The 16,326-nt window shown below is 51.7% G+C and overlaps 1 protein-coding gene across 2 annotated transcripts in view; it reads right to left on the minus strand.

Annotated features, from left to right (window-relative positions):
- ACSS1 (acyl-CoA synthetase short chain family member 1) overlaps positions 1 to 16,326 on the minus strand; it is a 43,887-nt gene that overhangs the window by 13,304 nt on the left and 14,257 nt on the right. For both annotated transcript variants that reach the window (XM_068987223.1, XM_068987224.1), the window contains 3 exons: positions 7,042 to 7,241; positions 1,445 to 1,620; positions 928 to 1,080 (listed from right to left, as the gene is read on the minus strand). In XM_068987223.1, coding sequence (XP_068843324.1) covers positions 928 to 1,080; positions 1,445 to 1,620; positions 7,042 to 7,241 — 529 coding nt within the window. The remainder of the gene's footprint in view (positions 1 to 927; positions 1,081 to 1,444; positions 1,621 to 7,041; positions 7,242 to 16,326) is intronic.

A 16,326-nucleotide genomic window follows, 5' to 3' on the forward strand; every position in this document is an offset into this window, starting at 1 on the left:
AGCATAGCCCGCTCCCAACCCCACCAGTGACTGAGGGGACGGGGCCCTGGACCTCAGCCAGAATGTAGGTGCTCTCAGCGTCCAAGCCTTGCTTGGATGGACCTGGGCTTCCGGGTCCCCTGGCCAGTCTGCTCCACTGCTGCTCACACTGGTAGGGGCTGAGTTCTGCTTCTGGCCAGAGAAAATCAGGTCCACAGACAGTATCCTGAGAGCGTGTCTCTGACCCCTTGGAAAGGGTCAGCTCCTCCCCAAGGCAACCAGGGATGCACAATAACCAGAGGCCCCAACCCACCCACTCATATTTAAACGAGTGCTGATTTTTAAATGCATTTACTGGAATAAAGCTGTTCCAGATCATTTGCTTCATAATCCTTAAAGGATGGCCCCCTGGATGCAATCTCCATGGACTAAATTTAAGTCTCCTCATAAAAGCAAATCTTTAAAAAATTTTTTTCCTTTTAAATTGAGGCCCCAGTAAGCAGAGCCTAGAGGCCACAGCATTTTAGAGGCCCATAAAAATGTTTTACTTTCTTTTAAAATCAGACCCAAAAGATTTCTTAAATAGAAGCAAGCATTTTAACAAATAACAGCAATGTACTCGTCCTTACACCAATGCAGTCATATGGGAGAAGGGCCCAGGAAGGCTGGAGTGTCCAGGGCACCCAGTGCCAGAAAGCAGCTGTGCAGCAGCAGGGCAGGCCCCACAAAGACTCAGCACACATGTGATGGTCTGAGGACAAGCAGGAAACCAGGGCACGCGGGACCCAGGCCCTTCTGACAGGCACAGACACTGCCCCGCAAGCCCACCCCTCCAACCACACTGGTGCCAGGACTTCTGGCCCTGCTCTTGAACACAGCAGCAGTTGTGGCCCCCCAGTCCAGCCGCCCCTAGCCCCTCCCGCAGATCTCCCCAGGGTGGCGCCTTACCCGGTGGGTCAGGGCAGCATACAGCAGGTAGCCCGCCTGGGTGTGAACGAGCCCCTTGGGCTTCCCAGTGCTCCCCGAGGTATATAACAGGAAGAGTGTATCCTCACTGCCCATGCTCTCTGGGGCACATACCGGCTCCTCCTTGGCCATCTCCTGTGAGGGAGAGGACTAGATGGCCCATCAAGGATAGAGACTTTGCCCCACACCCAGCCTCCCAGAGACCTCCTCTTCCCCACAGCCACAGGACTTGGGAGACCAGGCTCAGGGTTCACCTTATCTAGCCCGCCCTAGATAAAAGATAAAAGGATGGATCCAATCATTTCGTTATGTGAAGTGTTTCCCTCTGTTTGTGGACTTTGAGTTCCATCTTCCCCACCAGGATGGAAGCCCATCAGATAACACAGAGGAACACTGGGTACCTCTGAGGGACCCAGATTGAGAACTACACTCTGATAAGACCCAGTTAATCCAATGGCAAACTTTTCTGCTCAAACTATACAAAAAAAGATAGACTCACCTGCTCAAGAGAAACATCCAGATCCCCCATGTGGACCTTGTTGTCTGTCCTGTGAGCCACCAGGACATGCTGGACGGATGGGCAGACCTTTATGGCTTCGTCCACAATCTTCTTCAGCTGCACCACGCGCCCTCCCCGGAGTCCTTGGTTGAAGGTAATAACCACTTTGCACTGGGCTATCGGAGTCAAATGCAGGAATTTCTGGTCAGTTTCCTCCCTACTCTGACTCTCACAGCCCAGACCACCACACGTCCCAGGCCTAAGGGTGTGATGGAGGAAGTCCATCCTTGAGCAGGAGAGTCCACACAGAAATGTGAAGTTCCATCTGCTTTGGGAACTTCGTGCTCAGAACCTGGGAGAAGTGGGTGTAATGGAGAGGAGCCACCAGAAGCTCAACTCTTCCAGATTCCCATTCCCACTCCCACCTGCTCTGGGGGAACCCTCCACCACCCACCCTCCACCCACAACACCCAAACCCGGAATAAACTGAAGGAATCAGGGATAAGGTGGTCTACTGTACAATTGGCCCCTGAGGAAGAGCCTGGAACAAACAACCAGCTGCCCTGCTGACGACCACACACGGCCCTCAACCTGTGGTGTGGGCACAGAGGCCTGATTCGGAGCCATGGGCAGAGGTCCTGGGGAACCACCCCACCCAGCAGCCCTCAACTGGGTCCATCGCCCCTTGGGGGTCATGCTGATGCATGGGGCCCCATCGCTTTGGGGACTCCCATGCGGTCTGAGACCTGGGCACCCACGGGGGCAGCTCCCCGGCCTCATACCCCACAGCCCACAGTGCCTCCCAGGACCCCCTCCCCAGTGAACTGCTGCACTTGAATTCTCACTCCAGGACCAGCTCCTGGGGCCCTACCCGAGGCACTAGTCTCCCTCAGTTTTGCAGTCTGAGACGCACTTTCAAAAGGCATGCTCACAACCTCTCTTCCTCCCAAGCAAGAACCCTGGAGGTGGCACAGCCCTGCCGGCCACCTGAGACAGGTGGACAGAGCCTGCCCAAGACTCTCCAGGCCTGTCTCCCTGGGCGGGGACTGTCCAGGGAAGCTCTGCATCAGGCAGGAAGGGAGACAGACCAAGAGAGGGAAAGGGACCCCCTCAACGGCGTATGAGGCAGGATACTCAAGATCCCCTGGAGGAGACAGCAGCCCCTGCCCATCCTGGGTGCTGGGACCCTGGCCTCCGTGATGCAGGCCTTACTCCTGGTGCCCACCTGTGCAAGGCCTCCCTGCCCGAGCGGTCCTCCAGGACTGGAACCTCCAAGCCCTGGCAGGTCCAGTCCCCAGGAGGTGCTTGGGGAGCCTCCACTCTCTGAGGCCCCTGAGGACGGGCAGCAGGGCTGCGGCAAGTGCATCAGCACAGGTGGGACCACAGACACTTTGTCTGTGGGAATTTGCTTTCACCCTAGTTTTTTTTTTTCCAGATCTCAGCATCTGTATTTGTCTTTGTTTTAATATTTAGTTATTTTCCTATGCTGGGTCCTCGTTGCTGTGCATGGGCTTTCTCTAGTTGCAGTGAGCAGAGGCTACTCTCGAGTTGCCATGTGTGGGCTTCTCATTGCGGTGGCTTCTCTTGTTGCAGAGCATGGCTCTTGGACATGAGGGCTTCTTGAGTTGCAGCTCGTGGGCTCAGTGGTTGTGGCACATAAAGTTAGTTGCCCTGTGGCATGTGGAATCTTCTGGGACCAGGGATTGAACCCCTGTCCCCAGCATTGACAGATTTCCAACCACTGGACCACCAGGCGAGTCCTATATTTGGTTTTAATTGCTCCCATGGCCAATTACCACAAATTTAGTGTCTCAGAACACCCATTGTTTTTTTTTTTTAGCTTATGGTTCTGTAGCCTGGGTGAGCTCAGCAGGGTCCTCTGCTTAGAGTTTCACAGCCAAGGTTTCACAGTTTCAAGGGGTCAGGGGTTGGGGATCTCACCTGAAGCTCAAGGTAGAATCTGCTTCCAGGCTATTCAGGGTGTTGGCAGAACTCAGTTCCATGTGACTGCAGGACTGAGGCCCCCACCTTGCTGACAGTTGGTCAGGGGTTGTCCTCAGCTTTTAGAGCCACTACACCCCCCCAGGGCAACACCTCCTCATCCTCAAAGCCAGCAAAGGCAGGTCAAGTCCTTGCCCCACTTTGAATCTCTCTGACCTTCCTCTCTGCCACAGCTTCAGCCAAAGAGAGTTCTGTGTTTTTAAGGACTTAGGTAGTTAGCTTGGGACAACCAGCATCATTCCCCCATCTTAGCACCCCATCACACCTGCAGAGGTCATCTGCCACGGAAGGGACATATTCACAGATACTGGGGGTTGGGGCACTGGCAATTGCTTGGGCCACTATTCTGCCTTCATAGCCTTTGCTATGAGGGAGTTTACATCAATCACGTGCAAGGCCACATGAAGAGGAAGAGACCCTGGCCCCCCAACCATCCAAGCCAACCCAGCTGATGTCCCAGATACTACAGAGCGTGGTGAAGCCACTCCCACTATGCCCACCTGACTCCTGCCCCACAGAATCATGAAATATAATAAGAAAATACACTATTCTAAGTACTAACTTTTGGAGTAGCTTGTAATACAGCAACAAATAACCAAAATACTACACTCACTGACCCAAGAGGACACAGACACTTATCCCAACAGGGTCTTACCCCCAGGAAACTGATACCTGAATGGAGGTGTAGGGTACTGGGGAAGAGTTGCTTAATGGCAAAGTTCTGGAGAAAAGCTATAGGAGTTTTCCCTACTGAGGCACTTGGAGCTGACTGGGCCCTGCCTTCCCATGGCCTGGCTGTTTAGGATTCCTGAGGTCTAGGAGTTGCCCTGCATCCAGTTACCAATTCCCCAGAATCAGCTGCTTTTTCTTATTTCAGAGAATCTTAACAGAAACATTTGGTAACTATGACCACATCAGCAAGTCATAAAAGGAGCAGCCTAATGTAATGTTAAAAGCATCAGCAAGATGCCTGGGTTCAAACCCTGGGTCTGTCACTAAGCAGCAGTATGATCCTGGGCAAGTCACTTCACTTCTCTGTGCCTGGGTCCCCAGGACCAGATGGCTTCACTGGAGAATTCTACCAAATCAAAATAAATTAGCACCAATCTTTCTCAAACTCATCCTAAAAATTGCAGAGGTGGAAATGCTTTCTCACTCATTCTATGTGGCCACCATTACCCTGATCCCAAAATCAGACAAACACATCACAAGAACAGAAAACTACAGACCGATATCCCTTATAAACACTGATGCAAAAACTCTCAACCAAATGCTAACAAACTGTATCCAGTAGCATAGCAATAAGGTTATATATCATGACTAGGAGAGATTTATTGCTGGAACGCAAGGATGGTTCAACATACGAAAATCAAGGATAGATATATATATCAGTGGAGCATAACACAGAACTCAGAAAAGAGCCCTCAAATATATAGTCAAGTTAGTTTTGACAAGGATGTCAAGACCATTCAACGTGGGAAGAATGGTTTCTTCAACAAATGGTGCTGGTATTGCTGGATATGCACAGATTTAAAAAAATGAGGTTGGACCCTTACTTCCCGCCATATACAAAAACTAACTCAAAATGCATCAAAGACCTAAATGAAAAAGCTAAGACTATTAAAACACTCTTAGAAGAAAACACAGAGACAAATCTTCATAATGTTGTATTCAGCAACTGAATCTTAAATAATACACCAGAAACAGAAACAACAAAAGGAAATAGATGAACTGGACTTTATCACAATTAAAAATTTTTGTGCATAAAAGGTCGATATTGAGAAAGCAAAAAGACAACACAGAGAATGAGATAATTGCAAATCATATACCTGATAAAGGTACAGTATCTATAATATATAGAGAACTCACAACTCAACAACAACAAAAAAGACAAATGACCAATTAGAAAAAGAGCCAAGGACTTAGGTAGACATTCTCCAAAGAAGACACAAATGGACAACAAACACATGAAAAGACATCCAGTGATATTAGTCATTTGGAAAATACAAATCAAAACTACAATGAGATACCACTTCAGACCCACTGGGATGGCTATAATTTTTTTAAAAGGAAAATAAGTGTTGATGAGGATTTGGGGAAATTGGAACCCTCACACATTGCTAGTGGACATGGAACACAGCAATTCCATTGGAAAAGTTTTGCAGTTCGTCAGTAAGTTAAAATAGATTTACCACATGTGCCAGCAATTCCATTCCTAGGTATACACCCAAAACAATTGAAAGGAGGTGTTCTTGTACATAAACGTTCATAGCAGCTCTATTCACAATAGCCAAAAATTAGCAACAAGTCAAAATGCCCATAAACAGAATAATGGACAGACAAAATGTAATCTATCCATACAGTGAGATATTATTCAACTACAAAAATAAATGAAATACTGATTCACACTACAACACAGGTCCACCTTGAAAACACCATGCTTAGTGAAAGAAGTGGCTCACAGAATGCCACACATTGTGGGAGTTTGTTTTTACAAAACATCCGGAACAGACAAATCACAGAAACAGAAAGCAGATCGGTGGTTGCCAGAGGCTGGATGAGGGGAAATGGTGAATGCCTGCTTTGTGGGTATGAGATGTCCATTCGAGGGATGGAAAATTCTGGAATAGTGATGATGGTTGCATGGCACTGTAAATGTGCTTAATGTCTCTGAATTGTACACTTTAAAGTGATGCAATGGTAATAGGAAAAAGGATAGGGTGGAAATGGCAAGTCTTATCTCATATGGTATTTATGAAGACTAAATTAAAATTATAGGAGATGACCTTCACAGATTGCTTAGGCAGAGCCTGGCACACAGTAGGTGCTAAAGTTGAGAGAGAAAGAGAAGGGAATGGCAGCACTAACCCTGAAAGCAACAGGAAATGTTGAGAGGAAACAGAAAGGCTCTCCAGTCTTTCCTAAAAAGGGTGGTCAGCTGAGGTCTGAGAACTCTGCCCTTCAGGTCTGTCCACTACCCAAAGGCAAGTCTTCTGTGAGACACAAAAGAATTCCCAACAGCCCCCAGAACTTGGCACCCTCCTGGGGGAGCCAGCTCAGCGAGCCCTCTAGGATCTCAAGGGACCAGGGATCTGGCTGTACAAACATGGGGCCACCATGCAGACACTCTGCCCTCTGACACCACAAAAAAAAGGAGACGATATTGCTCTACACACTTGTCTGGGAGCCTCTGACCTACCTGCACACAGAAAGTCTTAAAGATACACCACAAGGCCCATACCTGACTCCATCATTCCTCACTACAAAGGCTTTCATCTGTTGACTGGTAGAACCTTCCCCAGCCTCCCAGCCTCCTTTCACCCTACGTTTCTTCCTGCCTCCAATGCAGCCACATGGCCTCCTCCAGCAGATACCTATGCCATTCCCTCCACCTGGAATCTTCCTTCTTCATGTGGTTCAATCCTGTGCACTTGGATCTCAGCTCATAGAGCAAATGCTCATTCAGGCACGCACTGTGCTTGGCAGTGCCCATCATCTGTCTCTGTGACTTTCAGTGATGTCTGCCACCACCCTGAGTCCCTGAAGGCCAAGGGGGACCCAGATTTCTTCCCCCATCCCACTGCCCACATGCTCACCATCGTTGATCCTCCCAGCCAAGGACCCCACACTGAAGCCAGCAAAGATGACATTGTGGATGGCTCCGATCCTGGCACAGGCCAGCATGGCAGCCACAGCCAGTGGGGAGACAGGCATGTAGATGGCCACTCGGTCCCCTCGGCGGACTCCATACCTCTTGAGTGTGTTGGCCAGGCGGCACGTGGTCTCCAGTAGCTCCCTGCAGCACAACGGAGGGAGGGCCATCAGAGAAGGGGAGGGCTGGAACAGTTTTGCAAACTGCAGGCATTGCAACCCCAACCAGCCTGGAGAGGGCAGCGGCTCAAACACCTGGTGCATGGAACAATGTTTTCAGAAAACACTGTAACTCTGTAGGCTGGTACTGACATGGGTTCATGATCACACTGCTGAGGAAAATCACCTGCCCATCGTCCACAGAGAACAGGGCTTCTCAGACCTGGGTTATCCTGTCCCTAAGGCTTCTGACACATCCACCCTGAGAGGCCCCAGTTCTCTGGCTCAACACAGGCCTTGCTGAGCAGGGCACTCCCAACTCTGTGAAGCCACCGAAATTTGGGGAGGAAGGCAGCCCATGGCCTGGGGCAGGGCTGCGGAGGTGAGGGATGGGGACGCTGAACACCATGCCCTCACCTCATGCACCCACGAGGCCCCTGCCTCCACTCCCAGGCTTAGACTCGGCTGGCTGATCAGAGTGCCGCATCCCCCTGAACAAGCTGATTGATTGGCCTGAGGTTTGCATATGACCCAACCCAACCCAGAGAGGATGACATTCCCCTGGAAACTAGGGGTCTGCAGCAGAACCAGGGGTGGGGGAAGTCCAGGAGGGCAGAAGCAGCTGCACAATGAGTTCAACCCTGTCTCCCAAGTGGTCCTGCTGAACCTCACTTCCCACAGGAAGGGAAGTTCCCCATTTTTGCTGCTCTTGTTTTATTGTATTTGTTATTTAACAGAAAGAGCTGGCATGGAAGGGCAGAGTGAGTTCGCCCCACACACATGGCTCCACCCCTGTGGCCAGGCCCCAGGAGTGTTTGTGGTTGCCCCATGGTCAGAGACCCAGAAAGGGGCAGCCTGGCAAGGGCCACCAGGAAACAAAGGGTGGGTGGAGATAGGCTTTGGGGGAGCCCAGATGGGAGCAGATCACTGGCGTAACCAAGCAGGACCTGTGGGACACGCCCTCCCCCATACACTCCGCTTTAGCTCCTCTCTGAAGCACTCGGATAATTGTATCTCACACGCGTTCCTGAGTTCTCTTACAGATGCTAAAACCCCCACTGAATGGAAGAAATGAACTACTTGTAGCCTCTAGACCTACTGGAGCCTGAGGACTGATCACGTTAACAGCCCCGTTACCTCACCATCAAGCAATCAGAGAACTGTGCACAAGCTGGTCACATACCCTGGGACTCCCCTCCCTCACCTGGACTTTAAAAGGCTTTCCAAAACCCATCGGGGAGTCCAGGTGTTTCAAGCACCAGCTACCCTGGACACATACTTGGCACCCTGCAATAAACACTGCACTTTCCTTCACCACAACCTGCTGTCAGTAGCTGGCTCTACTGTGCATGGGTGAGCGGACTGACTCAAGTCTGGTTTGGTAACACAAGTGCAGCCTGCACTCTCCCCCTACTCCTGCCCAGACTGGCACAGACCCCGTCCCCTCTCTTAAGGCTTTAGGACAAAAGCACCACTCACTGGCGCCCCATCCACCCTGCACCTGAGCTTGTGATGAAAGAAAGAGCACCCAGAGGGCCCCCAACAGCAAACGCCCCAGAACCAGGGCCCAGAAACATGCCTCCTGTACGTGACACCACTGAAGAGGCAGTCATGGTCAGTCACCCAGGTGACTTAAGAGGAGCCCACGTGCTGTTTTTAACAGCCCTAAGGACGCGGTTGGTGTTGAGGAGATGGAGGCTCAAGTGTGTCAGAGATCAGTGGTGATGAAATCCTGTCCTTTTTCTACAGATGGAAGGATGGAAGGCAGCATTTTGAAGTGAAAGAAGGAACAGAACGGCCCAGACAGAGTGGCCTGGGTTACTCGCTACAGTAGCTGCACAGGTGTGGGAGCTCAGCTTTCACAGCCGGCACGAGATCACCTGAGAAACAGCAGGCCCCTCCACTTTGTTGGACTGTCACACGTGTGACCGAGAAGCATCACCCACTCAGGACCCTGCCAAACATTCAGTAGAGATTATCTCTACCATCAGGCGTCTGTGTTTGAAATTTCTAAAAGTACTAAAATCAACTCATTCACTTTGGTGAATTCGTAAGATGTTAAAAATTCTGCTCTTGATACCATGAGGGCAAGCTGGGCACCAGACCAAGGAAATGAGAGGAGAGTGTCCTCTGGCAGCACAGCTCTGATGGGGAAGTGAAGGCACGTGAGAGCGTGAAGGGCGTTCACCACCTCAGTTTCGGGTACGATTGCTGAGGGCAGCAGGGAGAACTTTCGGGAAAGGCCAACAGTGGGGAAGAGGAGGAAGGCACCAGAAGGAAGAGGATTCCTTCCGGCCAGAAGCTGCCTGGCCACCAGAGCTGGGCAACCGACCTGTGTGGCCCTGGGAAGGTGTTGAGACCAAGCGGCAGTAGCCAAGGTATTCCCTGGAGGATCAAGGGGCCTCCCCACGGGCCCTGCAACTGAGTCCGCTAGGTCCCGCACTCTTTTTTAATATTTATTTATTTTTGGTTGTGCTGCATTTTCGTTGCTGTGCAGGTTTTTCTCTCACTGTGGCGAGTGGAGGCTCCTCTCTAGTTGCAGTACACAGGCTTCTCATTGTGGTAGCTTCTCTTGTTGTGGAGCACGGGTTCTAGGCACACGGACTTAGTTGCTCCATGGCATGTGAGATCTTCCTGGACCAGGGATGGAACCCATGTCTCCTGCATTGGCAGGCAAGTTCTTTACCACTGAGGAAGGCTGGGTCCTGCACTCTTGCTGCTGCCTCCAGAGAAGTTTCTGATAAAGAATCTGATCCAGGTAAAGCTCTTGAGTTCATTGCCCTTCCTGTCCTCTCCACCAAGGCCATAAAACTCAAGGTCGAAGAAATCCTTGAAACCTCCTTGGGATTCCTGGCCTCATCAGTCCAGCCTTTGCTTAAACAGTGGCTGGGAGTCACCTCACACAGCACTCCCTCTTTCTTTGCTACTTCAATAGAGAAACAGTCTTCCTAGAATCAGGCCAAGATTTGTGGCTGTTCCACTTCCAGCCCTTGGTCCAGCTCAGGCCTTTAAAGATGTCCAGAATAACTCTGTCATGCAATAACAACCCTTCAGATTCCTAGAACACTCGCTCCACCATCCCACAAAGCCTTTCTCTCCCAGCTTCTCTCCCCCAGCCCTCCAGGAACTGACTCTTACACCCTAGAAACTCCCAGGTCACAAAACAGACCCCACCACTCCCATGGTGTCTGCCAGGGTCAGAATAAGGAAACCCAGACCCTTGACCCCAATTTTATATTTAACCATGTAAATGAAGAACGCATTTATTTTTAATGCCTCAACATGAGGTCACTAACACACTAACCATCACCACACCCAGAACAGGACTCTAACCAGGGCTTTGCCCTATCACAATCAGAGAATTAATTCTCAAAATCAGAATTTCTGGACTATTTGTCCCTATTTAATTCCACCTCAATTTCTACTCATCTTTCCAGTCCACCCATTATTTTTTTAAACTTGGATTTTCGTTAACAATTTCCTCCAGACTTACACCACTGGAGAATAAGGTCAGCAAACCTAGATCTTCAAATCACGAAAATGTAAGTGTTATGCAAACGATCCTCCAGGTACTTAAAAATTTACCCCAGGGTACTCAAAAATCATCCAAAAGCTGTCCTTGGATATTCATGACTTCTCAGACTTTCACAAACCGATCGATATGCTGCTTCTATATCAAATAGATAGTGCAGTCACTCAGTGACCAGTGCTCTGGGCTGTCCCTGCAGGAAACACTGCTTCCTCCTTGCCTGCGGGGTTTTTCCAAGGGACAGTGACATGCAGCTTTCTGAGAAATCACCTAACAAAATAAGTTCTAGTTCTATTTTCCAGTGCGAGGAGCAATACATTGTTTGTCAATCAAGTTCTGAACAAGCTATCTATGTTTGTCTGCCAGAAGACGCCTCAGGGCCACGCCTTCCATGCGGAGGCATGAAAATGACAGGCACGAATACACAGACTGGCCTCGCCTTCAGGGTGCTGAACAGCAAAAGGCTGCCTGGCCTTGGGGAAGAAAGGAGACCTTTCACAGCCAACTCTAAGCTTCAGCTGGGAGGAATGTCCTTCCAATGCTAACCCAACCACAAGTATGTGCAATCAACACAATACCTGCCTGAACACAGACAGAAGAAAGCCATCTCTGGTCAAGCTCAATCCAAAACAGGACACAGCTGGACAGACCTGGAAAATTAAGATAGCTCTGTGTGTGTGTGTATGTGTGTATGTGTGTGTGTGTGTGTGTGTATACGCGCAGGGGCACATGTGTGTGTGCACGCATGCACTGCTGCTGTATTTAAGAAACTAATGTGGAACACACAACTTGCTTACTTGCTACAATTACTGTGGCTCTTGTGTTCATTAAACACTAGCTAAGAGGCTACCCCCTTCATTGTCCACCTGCCCCACTGAGTATCAGCTTCCCTTCAGCAGGGATTTGTTCACTGCCTTCCTCCCAGTATCCAGAACTGGGCCTAGTGCAGAAAAGGTGTGTGACAGATGTCTGTGGAATGGAAGAGACCAGCAGGTAAGCCTGAAAGAGCCCAGGCAGGCACAGGGTGACTGGAGCCTGGGGCCTAACCGTGAGCGCTGGTCCACTTGCAGATGCCTCCCAGCCTCCTGCACTGAGACAGGGTCACATTGGAGGAAACATCCTGGCCCTCAGAGAGCGCGATGGGCAGGACAACCCCACTGATAGGCCAGCCCATGGCTACTCCTCTGTTTACATTTCCTTCTGCCGAGAAGGGAAGGAGCCCAGGGAATGGTGTCACTGGGTGTGTGGAAGGCCTGTGACAGTGTCTTCTCTCCCCTAGCCTGGTGCTGAGGGGAGGGGTCAAGCCCAGGGTCCAGATGCAGGACCGGACAGGACAGGTCTTCCTTCAGTCTGCTTCTCTAGACTTGACTTCTTTGGCTGCCCCAGGTGTGGCACACAGGCTTAGTTGCTCTGCAACATGTGGGATCAGAGTTCCCCAACCAGGGGTCAGACCTGCCTTCTCTGCATTACAAGGCAGATTCTTAACCACTGGACCACCTGGGAAGCCCCCACTTCTCTAGACTGCTATTCTGTTCAGTAAGCCATTTCTGGAAGGTGAAGATGGTAAGAGAAGCGAACGTTGGCAAGAGATGTGGGGCATGGCAGAAGGGACCCCTTCCCACAGGAAGAGGCTTGCAAGGCCTCAGGACCATCCCCTTCCCTCTGGCAAAACTCCTCTGGCCCAGACATTACTGTGGCCACTAAATGTGATCTAACGCGAGGCCATGTGCTTACTCTGCTACTTACTGCCACCAGAGAACAGAAGCCCAGGAAATTCAGCTGAGCGGGCTCATAACCCAAGTATGAAATTCCTCTCACGTCATGATTCGATCTCGTGACCATGACCTTGAGCAAAGGTAAGCTGCAGGGAACTGTAAAGCCACTGCCACATGTCAACACGAATACACCCAAGCTGCCCTTGCCAACGAAGCCCTGGACACACTTAGGGTTCGAAGCAAACAAGAGCTGAAACACCACTGCTGACCCTGGGCCAGCCAGTGAACTGGGGCTCACTGAAGCTGCATGTTTTCTAAATTCCTTACAAAAAGTAAATGTATTCTCCTTGAGGCTTTGCTATACTCCAGGGAAAGTTCTGGACTCAGAGAATTTCCCTCTCAGGAGAGTGTCTCAGCGAAGGACATCTGATTAGAGGTAAGGCTCCCCCCCCAGCCCCCAACTCCCCATACACCTCGGTCTTGACTGACCCAACCATAGTACAGTCCAATAATAGGAGTACTTCTAAGACGGTCTCCAGGACTCCTTTGGTCTGAATGTCTGCACAGTCCTTACCCCCAAAGAGGGTAGCATTAGAAGGGAAGTCTTTGGGGGAAATTAGGTCATGAGGGTGGAGCCCCATGATGGGATTAGCACCCTTATAAGGGAAACCCCATGGAGCTAGCTCCCTGTTTCCTTCCACTAGGTGTGGACATGGAGGGAAGGTGCTGGCTATGACCAGGAGAACCCAACCAGCAGACGACCATGCTGGCACCTTGATCTTGGGCTTCCAGCCTCCACAACTGAGAAATAACTCTCCATTATTTCTCAGCCCCCTCGGTCAGTGGCATTTTGTTACAGAAGTCCAAACAGACCTAAGACAGGGCCTGTACAGCCAAAAAACACGTTGTAAAGCAACTATACTCCAATTAAAAAAAAAAAAAAAGGACAGGACCAAATCTGAAGTTCCAGGCACATATAAAATCATCCTATAAACAGTAGCTATAATTACTGCAGAAAAAGAAAACGGGTGACAATGGGTGGTTCCTTAACAGCAGGAAGGAGTGTGAGGATGTCAGTTTGCTTTTGTGTGAATCGCAGGCAGCTGTGTCATTGGCTCGGGGTGAATAAGGGTCACGGCTGTATCTGAATACAGCTACAGAACCCCTCCCCTGCGGCCCTGTGCCCTGCAGTGCGTACTGATGGGAAGCCCTTGCTTGAGGTGGGAGGGGTCTGAGAAGGATACATCACCCACAGTCGGGGCCGCTGCCAGTGGCAGGTTCTAGGTACTCAGCCACGGCCCAGGGTTCTGAGAGGCTGGGGGAAGGCAGGTGCACCGTGCCCCTCCACCACCTGTCGTGTCTCCCCCCCACCTCCACCAGCTGCCCCATCTTCTTCAGCCACGCTCACCACCCACTGTGAGCACAAGGACCCTGCTATCCAGGCAGCCTCAGCTACCCCCAAGCCCCTGAGGCTTCCTGAACCCCCAAGTCACTACCCAGAGCACTCTCCTCCTACCCATCCCACCCCACTCCCATTCATAGTTCCTTCAGTGACAACAGCTACTGAGCGGATGTCCTGTGCCCAACACTGCTCTGAATCCTAGGCACATCCATGGAGCCTCACAACAGCTCAAGGGTTGGAAGTTACCATCACCCATCCCATTTTCCAGATGAGAAAACTGAGGCACAGAGGAGATAGGTGACTTCTCAAGGCTATTCAGCTGAAAGGGTCAAGAATTAGGTCAAGATTAAAACCCAGTCTGGCCCCAAGGGCTGCTCTCAAAACCCACAGCTTCAGAACAACTTGAATCCTATTATTAAGGTTCCCAGACTTGACAATTTTGCCATTGGCCAATTCCAATGTAACAATCTTTCTTTATTGTTGTTGCTTAGTTGTTAAGTCCTGTCCGACTCTTTGCCACCCCATGAACAGTAGCCTGCCAGGCTCCTCCATCCATGGGACTCTCCAGGCAAGAGTACTGGAGTGGGTTGCCATTTCCTTTTGGAGAGGATCTTCCTGACCCAGGGATCAAACCTGGGTCTCCTGCACCGCAGGTGGATTCTTTACCACTGAGCCACCAGGGAAGACCAACATTTTTACTTGGGTTGGTTCAAATTAGCAAGAGAAGTGTTCCAGGCCACTCACAGTAGTGGAATTGAGCCTAATCAGGATGGAGGAGAATGGGGTGGGGGATGGATTTACTTCACGATTCAGTGTTTGGCCCCACATTCAGAACCACCTGCCCCAGGGTCTGTCTCCCGCTCATCCTGTCTTTCCCACCCAGACACCACCCTGTGGCACAGAAGTGACAGGTCAGACTTCTTCCCTAATTCACACCTGATTTCCCTTGGACCTCAGCACAGGCCTTCAGCCCAAGTTTTGTCTCCGGAAAAGTTCTTTCCTTTCCAGACTCAGAGCCCTGCTCACAAAAAGAGAGCCAACACCAACCCACTAAGAACCCCTGAGGTTCCTGCCAGCCCCGGGCAAGAGCGGTCTGCGGCCCCAGTCCAACCATAACCAGCAGGGAGGATGGGGCTGTCAGCCCAGACAGAGCAAAGGAATCCACCCTCCCTATGGCCCAGAAACCTTGCGCCAGCTTCCCAGAGGACACTGAACTGGATTTGCTGATGGGAAATTGTCAAGCCTCCCCAGATCTGGACCCCCCTTCTTCCCAGGTTCGGATGAGGTCCAAAACAGTCACGGGGGACCAGCAGAGAAAATGAAGGGCCAGGCAGCCCCTCCTCCCTCTCCAGGCCATCACCCCTCCCCTGGTACCCACAGTGACCCCTCCTGCCTCTAAGGGCCTGAGAGCACCAAGCCCTGCCCCCAAGCCGCTCCAGCACCTGCACTTTCTGTACCTCAGCCCACAGCCACACCAGGACTCCACCGCCCTCAGGCCCACCTGCTCTGCAGCCGTCCCTTGTCCCTCTTGGAGGCCATGTGGAGCTCTCTGGCGCTGACCTCTCCAGTCAGTATTCATGGTTAACTTTGTCCTGGGGTGGGCATGGGGGTGCCAGGAACACACGGCCCTGGGTCGGTGAAGGGATGTGTTGTCTGTACACAGGTGTGCAGGCCTGTCACCAGGCTCTGCCCCCCGGCAGCCCCACTGTTCACACCTTCACCACCTCTGAGACTCCAGAGCACAACCCACAGAGCAGACACTGCATTGTCCGACCCCGTCTCTGGCCTTTCCAGCTGGGGGAGCCTGAGAGTCCTTGAGGCTGACTGAGGACGACCGCGAATCCCAGTGAAGATTGTAGGCGTCAGCCACCCACACAGCAGAGGCTGCCCAGCCCTAGGGTCAGGGCTAGGGTCGGGGTCAGGTGACCGGAAGACAGCAGGCCCCTGGCTGGTTATAGGGAGCCCTCCAGGCAGCAGGTCTTGGGCAGCAGATGGAAGGGTATGGCACCGTGGGCACTGGGGGCTGCATGTCTGCCAAGCCTCGAGGTGGCTCTGCGGGATCTCAGGGTTGCCAGCCCCCTGGGCCGTTCCCTCCGGGGGCATTGATTTTCTACCTCCTGAAGTCTTGAAGTGGCCAAGGAGGGGGCGGGGAGGGTGGCGGAGGAGCGTGGCCGATTGGGCCTCCACACCGCCCAGGCACAGCTCCCGCCCCCACACCCCCAGCCCACCGGGTCTGCAGCCGCCAGAAGCCCAACCACACAGCTGGAATAGAAGCCCCTCCCCTACCAGAAGGTTGGTCTCAAGAGGCCAGGCGGAGGCCTTCGCCCCTCCCCTCCCCCCCCCCCCCCCCCCCGGTGCCTGCGCCCCGCCCCTCCCCTTGGCAGGCAGCTCGTCCTCCCACAAGGCGAGCCCCTGCCGCATTTCG

This window comes from Capricornis sumatraensis, chromosome 15 (assembly GCF_032405125.1).
Source record: "Capricornis sumatraensis isolate serow.1 chromosome 15, serow.2, whole genome shotgun sequence".
Classification (NCBI taxonomy): domain Eukaryota; kingdom Metazoa; phylum Chordata; class Mammalia; order Artiodactyla; family Bovidae; genus Capricornis; species Capricornis sumatraensis.